The following is a 21,203-nucleotide window of genomic DNA, read 5'->3' as shown; positions in this document are numbered from 1 at the left end:
TTGAATTTAGGCTGATTTCCCAATTTCAGTGAAAGAAAAGTCCACCATTCTTGTACATCAAGATCACCCAAAAGTAACAGACGGGTGCTGTTTAGAGGGTTTTAGGAACTGATCATTTGATGGCTGCATATTTAGTAGAATTGGGTGTCTATAAAAACATTCTTTCAAAAGAAGAGAGGATGAGGTTAGTTATAATTGGAGTTAATGAGTGGTTTGTTTGGCACATGGAGTGATCTGGCATGTGCTCATTTGGGTGGTGGCGTGTCGAGGGAAGGACAGGAGAAAGACCAAAAACAAAGAAAATGCCCCAGAGAAGGACATGGAGGATTCAGTAAAACACTTTAAACCGAAAGTGGGAAATCTACACTTATTTGTATTTGGAATCCCACTATGTAACTACCTTAAATGCAGAGATCTAATTTAAATCTGGATGGAGATATAAGACTATCAGTTTGCAGCTGTGATCCCTAAACAGCTGGGCTTGAGAGTTACAGTGTATACATAACCCAGTGGTATGAAATGTATTTGTTCTTTTAGTAGTTCAAGAAGGTAGCTGTGTTAACATGTTTTCTGCAAAGAAACAAGTATTGGTTTATTCCACGCTGAAAAGAGAAGAAAAGAAACACAACGTTTTGGCTCTGGAGCCTTCTTCAGGTGTGGAAGAAGGCGTTTCCCTACCCGTAGACAGCTCAACAGCCGAAACGTTGTGATTCTTTTCTTCTCTTTTCCGCATGGATTAAACCTTTTATTGTTCATTATTTGTTCTTTCGTTCAAAATGTAGTGTAATTCATGGAGATATTATTCATTTTTAAACAATACCTGGCAGACTTCAATAACTTTTAGTGTATAATTTGAACAGGTGTATTTAAACATTTTTTGAATGCCCAGACACAACGATATTCCAATTCACAGATTGCTTACCAGCCTAGCACTGTACTTTGTTGATATCAAAACTGTTCAAAGTGTTACTTGCCACAGTAGGATTCTCCCATGAGCATCTTTTATATCCCTGGGAACCTCCTTTTTGTTTTTGTGATTAAAAACAGTGGTGAAAACTCTTAGCTAATATATACAGCAGTTCCCTCCTTTTCCATTCAATTTCCTGATGTGGAAAGATGGTTAACTCCAGTAAAATGAACTACTGTGATGGAAGCACAACAGGGTACAGGGTCACTTTCGTCTCTCTCAAGCAACATATTTTGAGTAATATTTAGATACATGTAGACATTTATTTAATTGACTGTAGTGGGAAACACGTATTACTCTGTCAGCTGTAATTTCTTCTTTAGACAGTAGTTGTGTGTATATAAGTGGTATTGTACAACACCAGTCGTCTTCTATCTCGGCAAGCAACTGGCACAAGGTAGCCACTGGCACAAGGTAGGATAAGCCCTGGACATTATGCCAAATCCAGAGCCAATTTTCCTAGAAGCTAATTAATCTACCAGTATGTCTTTGGACGGTGGGAGCAAACTGGAACACCCGGAGGAAACGTGCATGAACACAGAGATAACATGTAGACTCCACACAGATAACACCCCGGGTCCAGAATTGAGCCCAGTGTCCTAGCACTGTGAAGCAGTAATTCTTACTAGTGCACCACTGTGCTGCCTATTTTTTTCTGCACTTTACTTCACATACTTTTACAGTATGTTTGTCAGTTTGTAGAATGCAGAATGAGTCTGGGCATAGTAACAGCTGGTTTTCTGTAGAGGAACTGTCATTTCATTTTGCAGGAGGAATATTTATCGTTATCTTAACAAATGGAGAAAGCGTGTTTATGAAAGTTGGAAATCCCGCGTATCACAAAGATGGAGAGACAGCTAGGATTCCACAGCACTGCTGTGGTTTGGTCTGTCACCAGACATAAACTCTATTAATCATGTGTGGGCTCCATTCTACATCCTTTATAGTGGGGAAAGATACCCTTTCAGGTAAGTTTGACATGGAGACACAAACATAAGTAATAATTCTGAAACAAACAAATTTGTTGCAGAGAAAAAAGTCAAATCCATTGTTTTTCAGAAATGCTGTTCATGCTTTTGTTTTATTAGAAAGTTTCAAAATATGTCCTTTTTATAAAGGCATTATGGTAAAGCTTCAAGAAAGATTCAACCAGGAGAGTGAGATACAAAAATAAAGAAAATTTGGTTTCATACTCATGTATGATAACCATTTCACAGATACACAGCTTTTGCCATACACCAAAAATAACCTCCCCCTGCGGTCCGCACACATATAGTGGTGGACCCATTTAGCTCTAACCACTTGCTTGGTTATTAATGAACATAGTCAGCTGAAATCAAAATTAATAAAGCCTCCCTCTGGTCCTTACAAGAAAAGTGTTTTCAATGATGGTTTTGTTTTTCCTCCACTGTAGTTATTAATAACTAAAACACATTCTTTACTCTTAAAAATATGTCCTAATATCTTTAGCTATTAAGATTTCAATGGAGTGACACATTTAGGACATCATTTTCTTTCTAAGGAGGAAACATGATAGGAATATAGACAATAGTAGTATTTTTTGAGCATTTAGTTTCTACAATGTTATTGAGCTCTTAGGTCACCCTATTCACAGAGCTTTAACTCAGCTGTTATTTATAGCTACAGTAGCACCTATTTGTGGCCTTTTTGATGTATCTACCATCACCTTTCATCCTCTGATATTTGGAGTCATGTCAGACATATCTTAATAGTCATATTAACTGCCATGGCAGTAAACTCACTGATGCCTTTGTTTATTCATAAACAAATAAAAGTCTTACATTATTTGAAGAAATAGAATAGTGGTCTTCTTGAGGAATATTATATTTAAAATTTATTAGGTGTCATAGTTTTGCTTTTGTGTTTGTAGTACTGTGCTTCCATTTTTCTGATAAAACAACTCATCTTAATGATGCTTATCTGAAATTGCCATTTTCCTAAAAAGTAAAATGTACCGCCATGTACTAAATATGAATTTAGTGGGAATCTCGAGCAGGAATGAGAATAACAGCTGCAGCCAGAGGTGTTTTAGAAATTAAAACACTTGATTTTCTGTGGCTGCCATTTTTTCATTTTGTGTGACAAGTTTTGAAGTGATAAGCCAAAGAACAGTGACTAGTAGTATCACTTCATTTTAAACCTTTGAGTTTCATTTGAGGTTAAAAGACAGAAAATATGAACTAGGTGGCTCATAAATGTACCTTTTGGGCTTGATATTGTTATCCAAAAAAACACAATGTTGTGATGGTCTGAACATAGATCCAAAATTCCCGCTGAATAATATTACAGTACACACCATGCAAGTGAAGAGGAGATTTTGGAGTACGTAGAGGAGCAGTACAGACCATCAGAATATATGATATGGTCTGTGTATTTTGTGTAAGAATAAAAAAAAGGTATAATAGTTTTAAAAGCCTAACATTATCTTTTCTGAATATCTGCTGCCCTGTCAAAGCAATTTGACAGAGGACAAGGTTGCTCTTCTATTTCTGCCTTTTGCAGGTGTTTATATGAGTAGATCAGCAATACAGCATCTTAAACATGAAATTCCCCTATGAGAATGAGATAGAATGGCATTTGCCTGATGCAACCGACTGATGTTACATTACTTGTAACCTTTGGCAGGTTATTAATGTGCATAATGAAAGGTTAATGTGCATATTGAATACATTGTAAAATGTTAAGTATTGAATATTGGAGAAAGTGATGTCAATATACGCCAAGGCTGTGTAGTACTATGTAATGACATCTAATTAGAGCAGTTGAACCACGACAAACTGAAAACTCTAACTTAACTCTTTGAAAACATTGACTACTCATAGCTGTAAACAAATTAAAATGTGTTTTTTTCCATTATTTAAATGTTTCTGATAATTCTGAGATGGTATTGAACACTAATATTACTGAGTGAACATCTGTTTTTGTTTTTGGATGTCAGATTTCCTGTTTACTGCAGCAGACATGCTTCAAAATGCAAGATGTAGGAATGGATTAAATCATTTTGTGAGATGTTTTGATTTCAGATTGTCATGCAAAAACGTCCATAATACTTCCATAATTTCAGTCCTTTGCAATACACAATGCAGAGAAATATCTAGTCAGGTTATTAATGTAATATAAACTACATAGCTGGCCTTAATTTTGTTAATCAATGGTTATTAAATTTAGGTTGGTTTAATGCCATACCGGTAATGAATGACTGAGCTTTACTTTTTTTTTTACCCAGATAAGTCAGTTGAGACCAAATTCTCATTTACAGTGACAGCTTAACTGTTGATGGAAAAATGCTTCCCAGTCTTTTGTGGTTAGAGAGATTAGTGTTTGTTGAAGGTCACTGTTCCATAGCTGTAGCTAGTAAGAACATTTTAATAAAGAGATCACTTCTAAAAGCTTCTAAAACTTCTGAAACCAAAAACTGCAAATAAAACCCACAGTGTCAGTTCTAGTGCTTTGCTGACAGATTTTGAAAGTTTGCTATTATCATGAGAAATTTTGATGACATCTGGCCATCTGGTATTTCTGTGTACTGGAATCTAGTTCATTATCATGAAAGCAAGACAAAGAGTTTGAACTGTTTGTTCAAGTCTCGTTGTTGCTAAATACTATAGTCAGGATGCAGTATTAAAGTTGTTATAGAATAATGCTAGAAACAGAGAATGTGCAAGAATTATTTGTCTTCACTAATATGACATCCAACATGATGCACCAACACATGTCTAGGTTGTGAAGTGATGTGGGAAGGCAATGTGACAATAATATAGACATCTAATTGTCATGTGTCCAGCAGTAGCTGCCCATGATCATACCAGTCAGTATTGAAGTTAAGTGGTTGCACAGTGTTTAAACAGTTTGAATATTAAGAAAACTATACTTCCTGAAGATTTAGATCAACAATGCAGATCTGCTTGTCCTTCACTGAACCACTTAAATATGTGAATAAACCATTTTAGTATTTACAGTGGATATAAAAAGTCTGCACACCCTTATTGAAATGTCAGGTTTTTGTGATGTACTGTAAAGCCAAAAAAATCAAGATAAATCATGTCAGACATTTTTCCATCTTTCATGTGACCTTGCAACCAACAATATTCAAGAGAAAAACAAATAGATTATTAGGAAAAATAATAGAAATTAAAAACTCTACAACACCCTGGTTGCATAAGTGTGCACACCGTTTTATAATGGGGGCTGTAGCGGTGTTCAGAGTTAACCAATCACCTTCAAAATCATGTCCAAAGGTAAGTAGCGTACACCTGCCAACAATGAAAGTGATTCTGATTTACACCGAATAAAAATCAGCTGTTCCTGTAAGATTTCCTTGAAACTTTCGTGGTTGCATCCTACTGGGATAGCCATGGTCCGCAAGGAGCTGACAAAATTTCTTATTGTTAAAAGGTACCAATAAGGAGAGGGGTATAAAAGAATATCAAAGGTATTGGATGTACCATGGAGCACCGTGAAGACTATCATCAGTAAGTGGAGAAAATGTGGCACCACAGGGACATTGACAAGATCAGGACAACCCTCCAAAGTTGATGACAGGACAAGGAAAAAACTTATCAGGGAGGCTACTAAGAGGCCTACAGCAACTTTAAAGGAGCTGCAGGAAATTCCTGCAATTTTCTTGGTCACTCCTTGCATGTGACAACAATTTCCCATATTCTGCACATGTCTGGGCTATGGGGTAAGGTGGCAAAACTGAAGCCATTTCTCAACATCCAAACCCGTCTAAATTTAGCCAAAAACTCGATTCAATCACCCTAAAATATGTGGGGAAAATGTCTTATGGTCTGATGAGACAAAGGGTGAACTTTTTTTTAACTTTTTTTAACTTTTTTACCTTAATTCTAAAAAATATGTTTGGTGAAAAGACAACACAGCTCATCACCCAAAGAACACCATACCTTCTGTGAAGCATGGTGGTGAAAGCATAATGCTTTGGGGCTGCTTCTCTTCAGCTGGGACAGGGGCTCTATTCAAGATAGATGGGATAGTATTTAGCTCCAAATATCAAGATATTTTGGCACAAAACCTGCTGGCCTCCATCAGAAAGCTGATGATGAAGAGGAATTTCACCTTCCAACATGGTAACGACCCAAAGCACAAATCCAAGTCAACCAAGGAATGGCTTCAGAAAATGAAGGTCAAAGTCTTGGGATGGCCCAGTCAGAGCCCAGACCTCAATCCCATAGAAAACCTGTGGAATGACCTAAAGAGGGCTGTGCACAGGAGATCTTCATATTGCCAGGGGGAACTTGAACTTTTTTGCAAGGAAGAGTGGGATAAAATTGCAAAGTCCAGGTGTGCAAATTTGATAGAGACTTACATGTATTCACAAAGACTTACTGCTGTAATAAATGGATGGTGCTTCCACAAAGTATTAGTTGGGGGGGATGCACACTTATGCAACCAGGGTGTTGTAGGTTTTTTCATTTCAGTTATTTTTCCTAATAATTATCTATTTGTTTTTCTCTTGAATTTTGTTGTTTGCAAGGTCACATTAAAGATGGAAAAATGTCTGACATGATTTATCTTGATTTCTGGCTTTACATCACAAAAACCTGCAATTTCAATAAGGGTGTGTTAGACTTTTTATATCCACTCTAACTGATTATTCAGAAACTTCTTTGTGGAATTTTAGAATTACTCAGGGGGTGGCAGTCAGACATCCTTACTGAACATAAGAGCACTGTTGTTCAATATTGTAATTGCATTATCCCATGCCAATACTGGTGATATTTGGACTTGTTAAACAGTTTTTAAACCGCACTGCAGTTTCATCAATTTTGATGCAACCATTTGGGAAAAAAAAAGGTTTTCAAATATCCTGGGGAAAATGCTTACCAAATCTGGAGTTAAGTACTCTTTAAGTCCAAGGCATCTGGAATTTTTATCACTATATGAAACTGTATTGTCATTCAAATCAAGGCATCAAGTTTCGAGTTAATTGGCAGTTGAATGGGCTTTATATCAAGAATATACAAGAACAAAACAGAATGGTGAACAGTTGTTTTTGCATAACACAAGACCCTGCTGTATGTTATAAATTTAGATGAGTAATCTTCTAGTACCTTAGACCTACCAAGTCTGAAGTTGCTCAGCTACCCACTTTTCAACCAGGCCGTGGTTGAATCTGTGAAGAAAAATAATCTAATATTCACTTCAGGCCTGAATGCTTGTAAGCATGGGAGTTTTGTTAAGGTCCAGTTGGTCTTTCTTTATACTTTGGGATTTCCACCAAGCTTTTGTGTGCTCCAATTTGTATGATCTGTTCACCCACCTTTCTGCTTCTAATATATTATAAACAATACTATGTTTATTATAATTTATTTATTATAAATCCATCATTATTATTTATTATAATTATTTCAGTTTGACAGACTAATTTTGAAGTCCTTTTTGGAAGGAAATTGTCCATTTGGAATGGGTCAGAACCTGACTTATGTCATTGCAGTTTTGTTAGATCTTGTTTTAGATCACAGAAATCAGCAGCAATGTTTCCATTTCAGAGTATCTAATATCTTGGATTTAATTTTAGAAGTAAGGCCTGAAGGAACATTCTTTAAACACATGTTCTTGCATATTTTAGTCATTTGTATAATCTATTTTTATTTATTTTATTTTTGAATAAATGAATAAAGCCAGCTTTTAAATTGGTAAAAGAGGTTTTATTAAAAAAACCTAAAAGTTAACACATTTTCATGCAACACTTGACAATCTACAATCTACATGCTTTTTCATGCTATAGAATGAAATTAGTTGTACACAAGGCTAGTTAAAGCAAAACTATCATTGGATATTTAAAGCAAGTTGGTGCTTCCAAATGTAATTGCAGGTTTTTTTATATATATATTGTATATAGCAAGAAAATAAAAATAGATTTGGTATAATTGTAAAGTACAAAAATAGAGTGTATAATTCTTTGAGGCAGATATTTTTCTTACATAGTATAGATTTTAGGGCCTAGTAAAATATATTTTCTAAGATTTTTTGTTAATTTGACACAACAGAAGTAAAGATGTAGAGTTAAACAACAAGCCTTAAATTGCTAAGCAGTTCTTTTGATGAACAAGTGAAACTCAAGGAACAGGGGCAGTCGCTAAACTGTAGATCATTTTTATAGTTTATGCTTATTAGTCTGCTGTTAAAATAAGTATAACAAGTTAACAAGTTGATCTTTTCTGTTTAATGAGATAAAAACTGATTTTGTATTCTTTCAGCTTGTCCTGTGAGTGCACAGAAATCTGCTCTTGATGATGAATCTGTACCGGGGTAAAAACAAATTTTTTGTGGAAACTTGATAGCTATAACTAAACTAATAAGACTTTGAGAAGTACAATATATGTATAATTAAATCACCTGTGCTTACATACAGACACAGACCTGAAACCTGGCAATACACAAAGTTTTATATTTTAAAATGTACTTAATATAACAATCATATCACCATTAAGGTGACAGTAATAAATTTAAGCATTTAAAATGCAAGGTGTAAATATTTAACATCTGCTAAGTTTAAGATGAAGAATGATTTGCTATTAATATACTTTTTTTGTTTTCTAAATGTACCAGTACTCTTACAATTGATTAAGATTATGTAAATACACTACTTAAAAACAGGAGGTGTTTATACCAAAGGATTTGGGAGTGCACAACAAGTTATCTGCTGATATGTGCAGTTGCTGAAGCAAATTACTTGGGGTACTTCAAGAAGTGGAAGATTAGATCCTTGGATCAGTAAGCATCTAGGAACCAATTAAGCAAAATGAATAGATTGATCTGCACTCATTTGTAACTTTACTTATGTTCTAATGACTGGTATCGGGTTGTTTGAAACACCCACTGTGCACCCACTTCTAGATGTACAAAAATAGTTGCTGTTGACATTAAACCGAAGAAGAAAACACATTCTGTTTCCTGTGTTTGAGAAAAAAGTCAGTGTTGTGTTCATTCATAGTAAAAATAAAAAAAAACAGCAGATGTTCATACAATCTTGGAAATGCTATTAATGAAGAGATTATAATGTGCTGATCCTCCAGTATCTCAATGCACCAGATTTTCTAGGTCTGTAAATATCCACATTAGATAAAAGAACTGAGAAAAACAACTGAAATTAGTTAATTACTGTACCTGCTAGATTGTAGCAGTATTGTGGTTTAGAGGATCAAAAAGCTTTTGCTAAATACATGTCATAGCCTGACCTAATTAATAAGTTCCTGTGCCTGCAATTTGTCATAGTTTTTAAAAGGTATTAAATTTAACAACATTTAGACTGCATATATTCTGAATGCTGGGTATTTAAATCCTGTTAAAGCAAAATACTAAGATCTAAGGAAGCAGACACTTTGACAAGAACATTTCTTAGTTTAACCCGATACAACCCTGAATTTTACCATATCGAAAAGAGTAGTGTATAAAACAAAACTGAATTTCGGAGGTTCTCCATTTCAAATAGGTTCCTAACATTTGCTGCTCGCATTTGGCAGTATATTAAACTATAGGACAGTGAGTATGTGATGCTACAAAGTGAAAGATTGAACTGTAATAAATGTAATATGTAGTCCATTTTTGAATTTAGGTTGCAATAAAACACAAAAGTGTATGTGTTCTTGTATATTATGTATTAAATAATGCAGTTAATTGGGGAAAAAAATATTTTTTTTCTATACATCTTGAGGGTGGAGTGTAATATGAATGAAAGAAAGGAGTTACATGTTTGTATTACTGTAGCTTTCATCCTTAGGATGGAACATAGATATCATTCTTCTAAAACAAACTCCTCACTAGCTGCCAGAGGCAAGCCAGTGTAATTTTTTCCTGTTTCTTGAATGGCTTCAATACTGTTATAGTTTTAGCGCTTATTGATTTGAGTAACAAATTGAAACAAAAAAAGGTTACTATGTGGTCAATTGACAGAAGTTCTCTAATTCAGACTTTCCAAAGAATTAAGTTGGTGTAAATGGATCCTTTGAACATCATTTCAAGGTTTTCAGAAGATTTTGACTTTCTCATATGATGATGATGTACAGTAGAACACTGGTGTTCCTTATGTCAAGAGTTCTCAAATCTTATGAAATATAAGAACCCTGTTCATCATCATTATGTAATCTGTTCTTGAGAAAAATTCTGATTGTATTTCACTTTTAAGTTTGAATTTGCCAGTGCAGTACTTTGACTAAAGAGAAATTAATATCTTCAAGAGCAGTCTTAACCTGCTTAAAGTAGATCTAAAACTAAATGTGTTTATCTTTTTGATTATTCCTTTTTGATTGTACCTTTTTATGTTGAATTATAGCATGGGCACTGTCGACATTTGCTAGTGTGGGTACAGTTATTACTACAGAAATGCCATTCTTTCAAGTTGACAAGCCCTTAGTGTTCTAAAATCTGCATTGCCGTCTGTTAACTGTTGGCACTGTTACTGATTTTATATTGTTTGACTTTGTTTTTCCAGATCCGTGCCTTACCGTGACACCACCGTGTATGAGTGAAGAAGACAGATTAAGTTTGGAAGCACTGCGGCATATTCATAAAGAACTTGATGATGACAAAGATGGGGGCATCGAAGTAAATGAAAGCGTTGAGGTGAGGCTCAGTAAACATTTTCTACTGAGGTACTGTAAAGGAATGAAAGATGTTATTAGAGTTTTCGTCTCTTTAAAACTTTTATGTGAAGTGATTAGCTGAAAGTTTCCAGTTCATTTCCAACAGAAAAGCAGGTTATGGAATCTTCTATGAATCTATGAAGTATGGAACATATGTACAGTAATATTATCAATACGTGTATTGATAAAATTTAGAATTATTTTCTTAAAATATTCTTGCAGACATGAAAACATTTTTATATACTCAGGGGATCTCTAACCCTGGTCCATTAGAGTCCCCATCCAGCAGCGTTATACTGTAGGTCACACTAATACCTACAATAATTGGGATTACTTTTAGTAAGCTACAGTATTAACCAGTTAAGCAATATTTGTTCCATTAAGGGTGCTCTTGTTCCTGAGGGGTGTATTTCTTTTTGTTCCTAATTATCTGTAGATTATTTCAGTAAGCAAATAACTTGCAATTTAACATCAGAATTTGTTCCCTAGTCTTTTGTAATCGGCTATTTAAAGGTTGAAACCTGCAGGATTAGGGTTCTTCAGGGGCGGTGTTGTGTTTCTCTTCTAGTTCCCTGCTAATGGCATTTTCTAGTCCTGGTCCTTCTCTAATATTTTTTCTTAGATGAAATAACAATGAAAATAGTTGTTTCGTGCTACTGATATGAAATAATGTGTAGTACAGTACAGTCAACTCTTACCTTGCACGCTCTCAACTTACGTGCTGGCAGCTTTACGCAGTCGGCTTTGGAAAATAAAAAATATTGGAAAAAATTATTTGCTCTGAAAAATCTTAGTACACCTATGAGAGCTAGTAAGTGAGCCTATACAGTCATCTTATTTACTTTTATTTATTGTTTTGATACTTTAATATCTTCAATTACTATAAGAAGTTAATAGGGGGTTTTATAATTATAGGGTAAAATCTGACTATTTGTTAATGTGGCTTTATGTGCTACTCAAAATCCCTAACCGCTGCGCAAGTTACGTGTCAGCTGTAGACAACAGTAGCCAATTTAACAGTGACAGTGTGCAAACAGATTTATTCAATTACCTAAATTATCTGTTACTTTTCAGTTACTTCATGATATCATGGTTCTGACTGATATTTAAACATACACCTTTTTGAAGCTATCAGCTCTCTTGTGTGCTGCTGGCCCTGCACCCTTTCATATTGCATGATACTGTATCTACAACACCCAACATTCAATAAAGACAGTAATATACTAGATGACTATCCTCCTACTTCATTGAAGTGTATTATAGAGGAGTGCAGTGACAGCACTACTACAATGTGTTTAACTTTAGGCAGTTAATGTTAATCTGCGTTGTTGATGACAAAGTAACTAATTTCTGGTTTTAAGTTTGCTTGTGTTGATTACTAGGATTACTTTTACATTTGTGGTTGATTCTATTTCATGGAGAATACTTTGAGGTGAATCGGTCATTCTCAAATGGCTATTGATTTTGTTGTAAATTTCCATGCTTAAACAATATGGATATATTAAACTACTATTTGTTAGAATGTATCAAGCCAACTGCTAAATTACCATTAGTAAATACAACATATTTTAAAAGTATAACTTTTAACTAGTAGACCAAAGTATTTAAAACAATAGAATATCATATAGGCATATGCCCCGTAGACATTCACAATAATGCTTCGAACACCCTCCACTAAGGAGCTTGATATTGTACAGAGCTCTTCAAGTTCCTCATGCACAGTTTTGTACATTTCTGCTGTAGTACTTTGTTGGAAAAGCTGCAACATTGTCAGTGATGTCTGAAACAATGTCTGAACTATTCCCAACCCCTCTACCTTTCCAAGACATTTTTCTTTACACTGACAGTACAGATTGTCTTTATTTGTAAGTTCAGCAGAAACATCTACTGTTCATACAAACCATGATGGATATGTTTTCTAAAGGTGAAATCCTGGTATTCAAAGTTAGCCTTTAATTTATAGTGTAATGAAAGGACATAGTATGTTTTACTTAAACACATTTGGTGAGGTGGATTCTAATGTCTTATCGGTGGAGAATTAAATGTCTATTTTCTCTGCTGTCGAAAATAATATTTGTGTGAAATATATCTATATCAAATCTAATCTTAACTGCTTTTAGGGTAGACAGTACAAATAGTTTGTACTGTTTTATAAAAATCAATTAAATTTCCATACCTGTCTTTTAAGCCATTATAATTTATTTGTGTAACATTTTGGTGAACATTTAGGGTGTCTGATACTGCTGTTGTTGCTATAATGGAAAATATGTGTGTTTTGATGCTTTTATATAATGATTGACAGTTTCAAGTACAAGTTTAGTAAGGGAGTTCAGTTGCAACCGACATACTGTATAGATCTTTGTGATTGAATTACTTCACATTAAAAAGGCAATATGTCCCATGTTCAAAGAGAAAATATTTAAACGAGAAAAATTAAATACTCATTTTACTGCCACTAAAAGCTAATTTAAATATTTGTTGTGACAGTTTTAATGAACAGATTTATGCTTGAGCCTTGCAACAGATTTTCATACTATTAGTGTCAGTTAGCTTGTGAGAATTCTGACAATGAGGTTCCTTTACAAAGGAGCTGCTGGTGATATATCAGAAAGCTACAAGATTAAATATGTTATAGCCTTGTTTGTTCACTTGTTCTGTATTACTGAGATTATTAGATATTTCTAATGTTTATTAATTCTATGCAGTGTAGAGCAAGCTAATACATCGTTTTGTATTGTTTTCTGAAGGCAGTATAGGTTAGAGAATCACTGTTTTCCCACATTAATTTTATAAGGCTTGCTGGACATGTTTTCCAGAGTTCTTAAAAATTGCTGTAATTGCAACTGTTGTCTGAAAGATTTTAACTTCTGCCTCCTGAAGAAAGTCTCTTTTATCCTATGTAAGGTCTAGAACGTGTATTCAGAGTGGCTGCAAAATGTTTTCAAGGTGTGTCTGAGCTTGGTTGCAATCTTTTAATTTGGCTGAATGGTTTGGCCATGCTGGGTGTGACTGCAGTGAATGGTGAAGTGAAAGCCTGCATTTGAGAAGAGTTCAGAGGGAGTATTCATTTTCTATACAAAACAGCCTCCAAGGTGTTCTGGCAAATGGTTCTGTGGCCTCTTAGGGGTTAAACAGACATTCTTGGCAACAATGGAGTAGACCGTAGAGAGGAGAAAGGAGCACCTAGAGGAGCTCTTCATCCTGGTGAATACACCCTTCTTATAATAGGTGGTGGTCCAGTGAGATCAGATGTATTACTTTGGCTGGTGTCATTGAATCCTTTGTATAAATACCTTTGTGGTGTTAGGACTGCCATGATGGGTGTGATTCACCTGAAGATGTTGAAAGGCCTGGACAGCTTTGGGGTTTCTGAAATAATGCACTTTTGCAATATACTGTGGAAGGGTGGTACAGTACTGCTGGTTTGGCAAACTGAGGTGTTGTTGCCCATCTTTAAGAAGTGGACCAAGGGTTGTGTTCCAGCTAAAGGGGAATCATATGCCTCAGCTTCCATTGTAAAGCATATGCCAGAGTGCTGCAGAAGAAATTGTATCCATTAGTTGAACCTCAGTTTCAGGATGAACAATGCAGATTCCATTCTTGGCCATCTTTGGTATATACAGTAATTGTCACTTACTCAACATTTTGTGTTCCCAGTAGTTAACTAATGAGCACATCTGGTAGCCAAGTGATAATTTGCTAAAACAATTAAACCAATTAATACTAAGGAGGAGCCTAAGCCAACCAAATTTAATTTTAAATTGAAAATATATAAAGCCATTTTAAAAAGTATAATTATGACCATTGTTAATATAATGCTTGGTTTAACACCTCAACCAAAATTACTTGGTTCTATAGCCACATTCCATAGCCCTTTGTCTCCTTTCGATATCCTGGGATGTTAATGTAACATTTATTGTCCAGAGGTAAGAGTGCGACCAACTCCATTTCCAAAAATAGCCTGCTTTTATGCATTTAGATTTGCATTAAGCAGGCCTTACCTTTCTTAGCTTGAGTATGAGTTTCTGTACCACAGAAAGAGGAGAAAGTTGGGGAAAAAAGTAAAGAGGGTTTTTGTTTATTTCCCTCTTTATTCACATACTTTTAATTGAGCAGTGGGCATACCGGTATGAAATTATTTTGCAGCATTTTCATATAATAGCTTTTAATGCTTGTGTTATTTGGCAGTTTTTGCATGTTTTGCTTCAGAGGACTGCAGTTAGCTAGCCTAAGTGCTTTATAATAGGCTGATGCTTCCCTAAATTCTGAATTTAGTGCTTGGTGTTGCTTGTTATAATTACATTATAGGGTGTGCAGTTCCAGCAGCTGCCCAGTATATTTAATGTAATTTAATGTTTAAAATGACAGAAGACCCCTTGACATCTGTATGCTGGTATCAGCTGCTACAGATGCAAAAAATGTTTAGGTAGTTTTGATATAAGTAAATTTGTATTTTGAAAATTCAGCAAAATGTTTTAAATGTTTTTATTTGGATTACTGAGGTTCAGAGTTTCTTTAATGGTATAGTCAGCTACAAATGGACATACTGTAGTCATAAAGGTAAGATATTATTGACTTATTCAGTGTTGGAAGCAATAGCAATAACGTTTTCTCTGAACACCACTCTAAACCTAGTTAAATGTCTTGCCATTTTTTCTTTGCATTTCTGATCCAGCTTCGGTAACTAAAGATCATACTTGTAAAAATATTTCAGTGTTTGTACCGTATATTGACACAAAGCTTCCAAAATTTGGAAGAAATTCACGGGCCTTGTCAGGTTGGATTTGTAAGGTATTGTTTCTTGCAGTAGTTACAGATCTGTAATATGAGAATGTTTTATTTTGTTTGTCTTGTCGTCATGCATAATAAGCAATAGTGGGGTGAAGCTTCAAGCAGGCCTTCCAAATTGCTAAAAAAGGGACTTCAGAAGTTCTTCTTTAGATTAACAGATATCCACGTTGTCATCAACAGTGGTCAGAAATGTTCTGTAATTTCCAGGAGTCCTTTAAGAAGTGGTATATAGGCTAACCATTTTTTTTTTCAGTTAAATTACATGGCTGCTGTTCTTGTACAGGATGAGTTTCCTTAATAATTAAATCATACAAAACATACTTTTACAAAGGTATGTGAAGGAACAAGGAGATATTTTCAGAAATGTAGATGTTAAGCATGCAGTCCTAATACATTACTACTGGGCAATCAGCTTTGATGAGACTTTTCAGCAGGGGTAATTACAACATACTCTTGCTAAAATAAGTTATAATTAGGAGACTACAACTAGTTATGTTCAGTAGATAAAGGAGGATTAATGTCAATAAGCAGCTCGGAAATAAATGGCACAAGAGGTGAAAGATTTGCATAGTACAGTAAATGAAATATGCTACCGTTTTCTTCCAGGCATACAACAGGTTATGAAACTGAAAAATATTTATTCATGTAATACTTCCTGAAGAAGATAACATTTCTTTATACTAATTGCAGCAGGATTTGTTTAATCTTTTCTATATGTGGCAATTTTAATTAATATTTGATGACACAATATTCTTACCATGCATTATGGAATTTTAACAGTCTCATATTATTGGGTTTAAAAAATCTTGGTCTCCCAAAATGCAAACCCTCATCTATAGTGAAGACACTGCTTGTTTGAATCTGGGTTGTATCATTGACTGATGGTGACCAAGATTTCCCAAGTGCCAGCACATATACTGTATGACAGAAAGCTGCAGGGGCTGGGTGGGTTTGTATCAGCCCGGGTGTCATTAGATTTCTTCTGAACAGGGATTCATTTAATTTGCCAAGCACTTTTGAGCTTGTATGGTCATCCATGAGGGTTTAAATTATCCTCCCTCCATTTTTGTAGCTCTTTGGTTGACACTGTAGGCTTGGAGTTTAAGAGACATGATCTGTGAGCACAGATTCTGGAGGATGAATCCTCTCTTCTTTGCTGGTAAAAGGATTGTAGTAGTGAGCAAAGCTGGTGTGAAATGACCCTTCCAAAGGTTGGAACATCTTATGAAGTGTTGTTTTTTTTCCCTCATCTCCAGTAAATAAAAATCCAAATAGGACCTGCCAATTTCTATTTTGAAAACAACCTTTTTGGTCGATGATAAAAGTGACTTTGTGTATATTGCTATCTGGACAATGGGAAAATAATATTAAAAGCACAGGTGAAATTTGATTTCTAAGAAGGAAAAACTACAGTATTGCAAGAAGTATCCAATCTGGCAAAAATACTGAAGAACCTAAGAGAAAAGGTACGAAAGGGGTAGTTTTGAATAACACGAAGGGCACGAAGAAGGAAGGGCCTGATAATTCTTTGGAAAGGAATGTCCTGAAGTATGTTAAAGGACAGTCACAGGGGATGGCAGGTGTGTTCCAGTTCTGAGATCCTCAGAACTAGAAGCTGCCAAGTAGTCACTTAAAAAGATCAGATTGCATCACTTCCAAATACCAAGAACAAAATACATGTCTGGAGTTAAAGCAGCCCTGAAGATTACACTACAGCCAGCTGAGTCTTTCATTTTTATTTTGTTACTTATATCCATTCAAAAAATAAATAACACGTTCTGGAATCTATCCATTTTTCTTCTTGGTATTGAATTAACAGGTTTCCAAAAGAAGCATTCATAAGGTAGAGATATGAAAGTACAGTCCAGCTATTTCCCTTTTATCCCATGGAAGAAAATGCTTGGTGTAGTGTTCCAGCAGAATTTCAGTATGAAGTATCAGGAAGCTAAACGCTAATGAGCCATTTTTTATAACAGATGTTGTTGCACACAAAGTAAGCACCAAATAAAACACAAAGGGCATATCCTTAATGTTCTTGTAATTGTTATATTTTTAAAGACATTAATAGTTGACTAGAGCAGTTTAAGATACTAAGGTACCATGTTGTAATTCCCAAATTAATTTTAATTTTCAAAAGTAGTAGTCCTAATTTAAAGCACACGTTTGGGTCAGTTTCACAGATGTGTTTTCAAAATGGCTGCCAAACCACAAAAAGCCCTGTACACTAATATATAACTGTGTCCAAGAGCATTAGGCATTTCACAACGTTTTACTCTTTGATAAAGTTTTTTTTCTTTATGCAGGGACACAATCCTGTGGTAATCTACTGAAATTTTAGGCCATTTTCTTTAAAGCTTATTTTTAACACTGATGGAACTTTAAAGTACATTGAAGTAGTCTTTTAGCTTTGTAGATGCAAAGAAGGAACAAATTATTTTAATGATGATATCAGTGAAGGTATTCCATGACAAACTGTTTATCTGTAGATTTTTTTTTCTACAGTGCTTCAATTTAGTTGCTCATGTACCATTTACTTTGAGTTGCCACAATCACATTTTTGAAAAGTGATTAATGCGAATTAAAGAATGCTTAATGACAAGCTTGGTGTCTTTCCACCCACATTAAACTGTGTTCATAACATAATTTATATAGTTGTAGAATGCAATAATGGAGGCTTTCCAATTGTTGATGGCCACAGCATATACAGTATATATACAGTATAGTCACTTCTCATTGTGTCCAAGATGTCTAATAATTATGCATCATTGAATAGTCTCCTATACACAGAGACTCAGTATTTTACATTGTATTAGATACCAGATAAAGACTGTAATAATAATAATTGCTTACACTTATATAGCGCTTTTCTGGACACTCCACTCAAAGTGCTTTACAGGTAATGGGGATTCCCTCCACCACCACCAATGTGCAGCATCCACCTGGAGCCAGAACGCTCACCACACATCAGCTATTAGTGGGGAGGAGAGCAGAGTAATGAAGCCAATTCATAGATGGGGATTATTAAGAGGCCATGATTGGTAAGGGCCAATGGCCAGGACGCCGGGGTTACACCCCTACTCTTTTCGAGAAACGCCCTGGGATTTTTAATGACCACAGAGAGTCAGGACCTCGGTTTTACGTCTCATCCGAAGGACGGCGCCTGTTTACAGTATAGTGTCCCCGTCACTATACTGGGGCATTAGGACCCACATGGACTGCAGGGTGAGTGCCCCCTGCTGGCCCCACTAACACCTCTTCCAGCAACAACCTTAGTTTTTCCCAGGAGGTCTCCCATCCAGGTAATGACCAAGCTCACACCTGCGTAGCTTCAGTGGGTTGCCAATTGTGAGTTGCAGGGTGATATGGCTGCTGGCTGTAGTGCACTAATTTATGAAAACCTGATGCAGTATATTGAAAGAAGAAAAGAAAATATTCTGTATTATTTTAAATAATTATTTTTTGTCATATCCATATTCCTCCTGGTATTATTAACATATTTCAGGATTTTCATCGTGATAACAAATGAACAGCTGGTTTTCTTTAAGTGGGTAGTCCTAGCTGAATGATTCACTGAGGACAAACCATTTTAGTGGGAATGTGCCCAAGGACTAAACTACATAAAACATTTTAAGAGCATGAAAGGATTTTGTGGGATCTTGTTAGACATATTAATCAGAAAGTTGAGTAGAAAGCTTTATGGGAATATAAACAATTTCTTCAATCTTTTTCATTTCCATATAATTCATGGGGTGCTTCATTTAATGTTAGCAAGTCATCAATTCTGTTAAAATGTATTCTTTGTGGTTAGAGTCTTTTTTAAGAAACATGCTTCTTTCTAATGTGCACGTACTGTATCATCTCTGAAAGATAAGGGGTAGTCTAATACAGCTGAAATAAAACATCTTTAATATACAGTTATTAAAAATTCTTGACATTTACAATGTCATAATTTAGAAAGATAGACACAGTAGCATTGATGTAATGCAAATTATTTTTGTGCATGATATAAAGACTTATGGTTTGCAGAAATACATTTGAAATTATAGAATACTTATTATATTATTAAAAGGAGGAAGTCCAGCTGTGTTAAATTAATTTCTGTCAAAACTGTATAAAGTGTTTGTTCAAACTATGTGTCTTAACTTAAACTGCAGTTTTAATTGCAATTAATGTGATTAATGGCATTCTTCCATAAGTTAACATGGCAGAATGTCATTATAAAACTTTCAGGTCAACAAAATAACTGCTTAGTTTTACCTAATTTTCGGTAGATATTGTGTAGTTAATAATTATAACCAAAGGCCAATGAAACTAAACGTAGGCCTGTCCCAGAACCGACATCAAAAACTTGGATACTCATTTTAAAGTAAAATGTCATCTTGCTGTCTCTTGTTGATCTCCAGAAATTCTCTTGAATACAATAATGATAAAATAAATATACTAACTTTTAAAGTTAAATAAACTAACATTAGATGATACAGCTGTAATTAGTCATCTGTAATACACTATACTGTATGTGTTATTTTAAAAGGGAATTTTGTTCATTGTGTTCTAATGCAAGTTTTTTATTCATACAGTACCACACTTTGATTTTCATTAATTTGCTTTTATATAAATTCAGTATAATGTAACAGAATACTCTAATAATCTTACTAAAAGGATAATGCATAGCAAGACATTTTTTGAACATTTACATCATAGCTTGGGGGAATTACAGTATGCTGTAGCACATAACTCAGTAGAATTTCTGCCTCCTGATAAAACCACCTGCCTTAAAAATATATTTTGGTGACTCTCTAATTTAAGGTAAAGACTGAAGAAAGAAATGAGTTGTAAGTAAAGATATAAAAGTCTGCCCATTTATGCACATTTTAAATTTAATAAGACTGTCAGTATATATATATATTCATTTTTTCCATTCAGACATGATAATGGTTTAAATATCCATGACTTAATTTCACTGCTTGAAACTGCACTGACCATCAATGAAATGTGGAGCTGAGGAACATGAAATGTTAAGAAGAATGTATAGCAAACCTACCAGAGATTCACTGACACTGTAAATGAATCTGTTTAGCTAAAGGGCATCTGTTTAGCTAGGCTTGTGTTAAATAGGCAATTTTGCATCACTAATGCAAATACTAACCATTATAAACCACTTTAATAAACAAGTATTGTTTGTGTGCATACATGTTTAATAATCACCTTCAGTTGATTTATCAGTCTACTATGAGATAAATGGCTCCATGAGATTTTTCCACAAATTATCCTCTTCCAGCTTCTCCCCTAAAATGTTGATTTTAAGGTTCTGAAATCCTAAAAAGAGATCTTCATTGTCGTTTCTGTATCTTAGGATCTAGTTCAGCATGATACATGATTTGCACTAAAGTCAGTTTGTTTCCTGTTCTGGCTCTTTCTCTTATTATGCGCCTTTCACCTCTTATTATGCATCTTTCTGTGCTGCTTTGGGTCTGTGGTGTTTCTGAATATGTTTGTATTCTGAGTCCAGGTACTGTATGGCTTCCAGGTACATTAACGCAGGTAGTGCTCAGCATTAAAACAGAAAATCACTTGCTTATCTACCACATGTGTAAAGTCAACATAAGCAATCAGGGAAATGGTTTTTGATTTAGCAAGTTTGCATTTTCATTTACATTCTGCTGTGTAGTGAGACGAAAAGTGCTATATAAATGCAAGGAACTATAATTATGTTGTAATTGCTATAAATCTGTCATTTGTTTTCAATTAGCACTCTCTGGAATACTTGCCTAAAATGTTGTATGAAACGATTGATTTGTAAAAAGAAAAAAGATTCGAAA

At 34.8% G+C, this 21,203-nt stretch overlaps 1 protein-coding gene across 1 annotated transcript in view; it reads left to right on the top strand.

The window, feature by feature from the left end:
* The window catches only part of stim2b (stromal interaction molecule 2b), an 82,719-nt gene that overhangs the window by 35,633 nt on the left and 25,883 nt on the right, over positions 1-21,203 (top strand). The window contains exon 2 of the mRNA XM_088919148.1: positions 10,443-10,573. Coding sequence (XP_088775274.1) covers positions 10,443-10,573 — 131 coding nt within the window. The remainder of the gene's footprint in view (positions 1-10,442; positions 10,574-21,203) is intronic.

Source organism: Atractosteus spatula, chromosome 1, assembly GCF_055471065.1.
Source record: "Atractosteus spatula isolate fAtrSpa1 chromosome 1, fAtrSpa1.hap1, whole genome shotgun sequence".
Taxonomy (NCBI): Eukaryota; Metazoa; Chordata; class Actinopteri; order Semionotiformes; family Lepisosteidae; genus Atractosteus; species Atractosteus spatula.
This window is presented reverse-complemented; position numbering and strand designations above follow the sequence as displayed.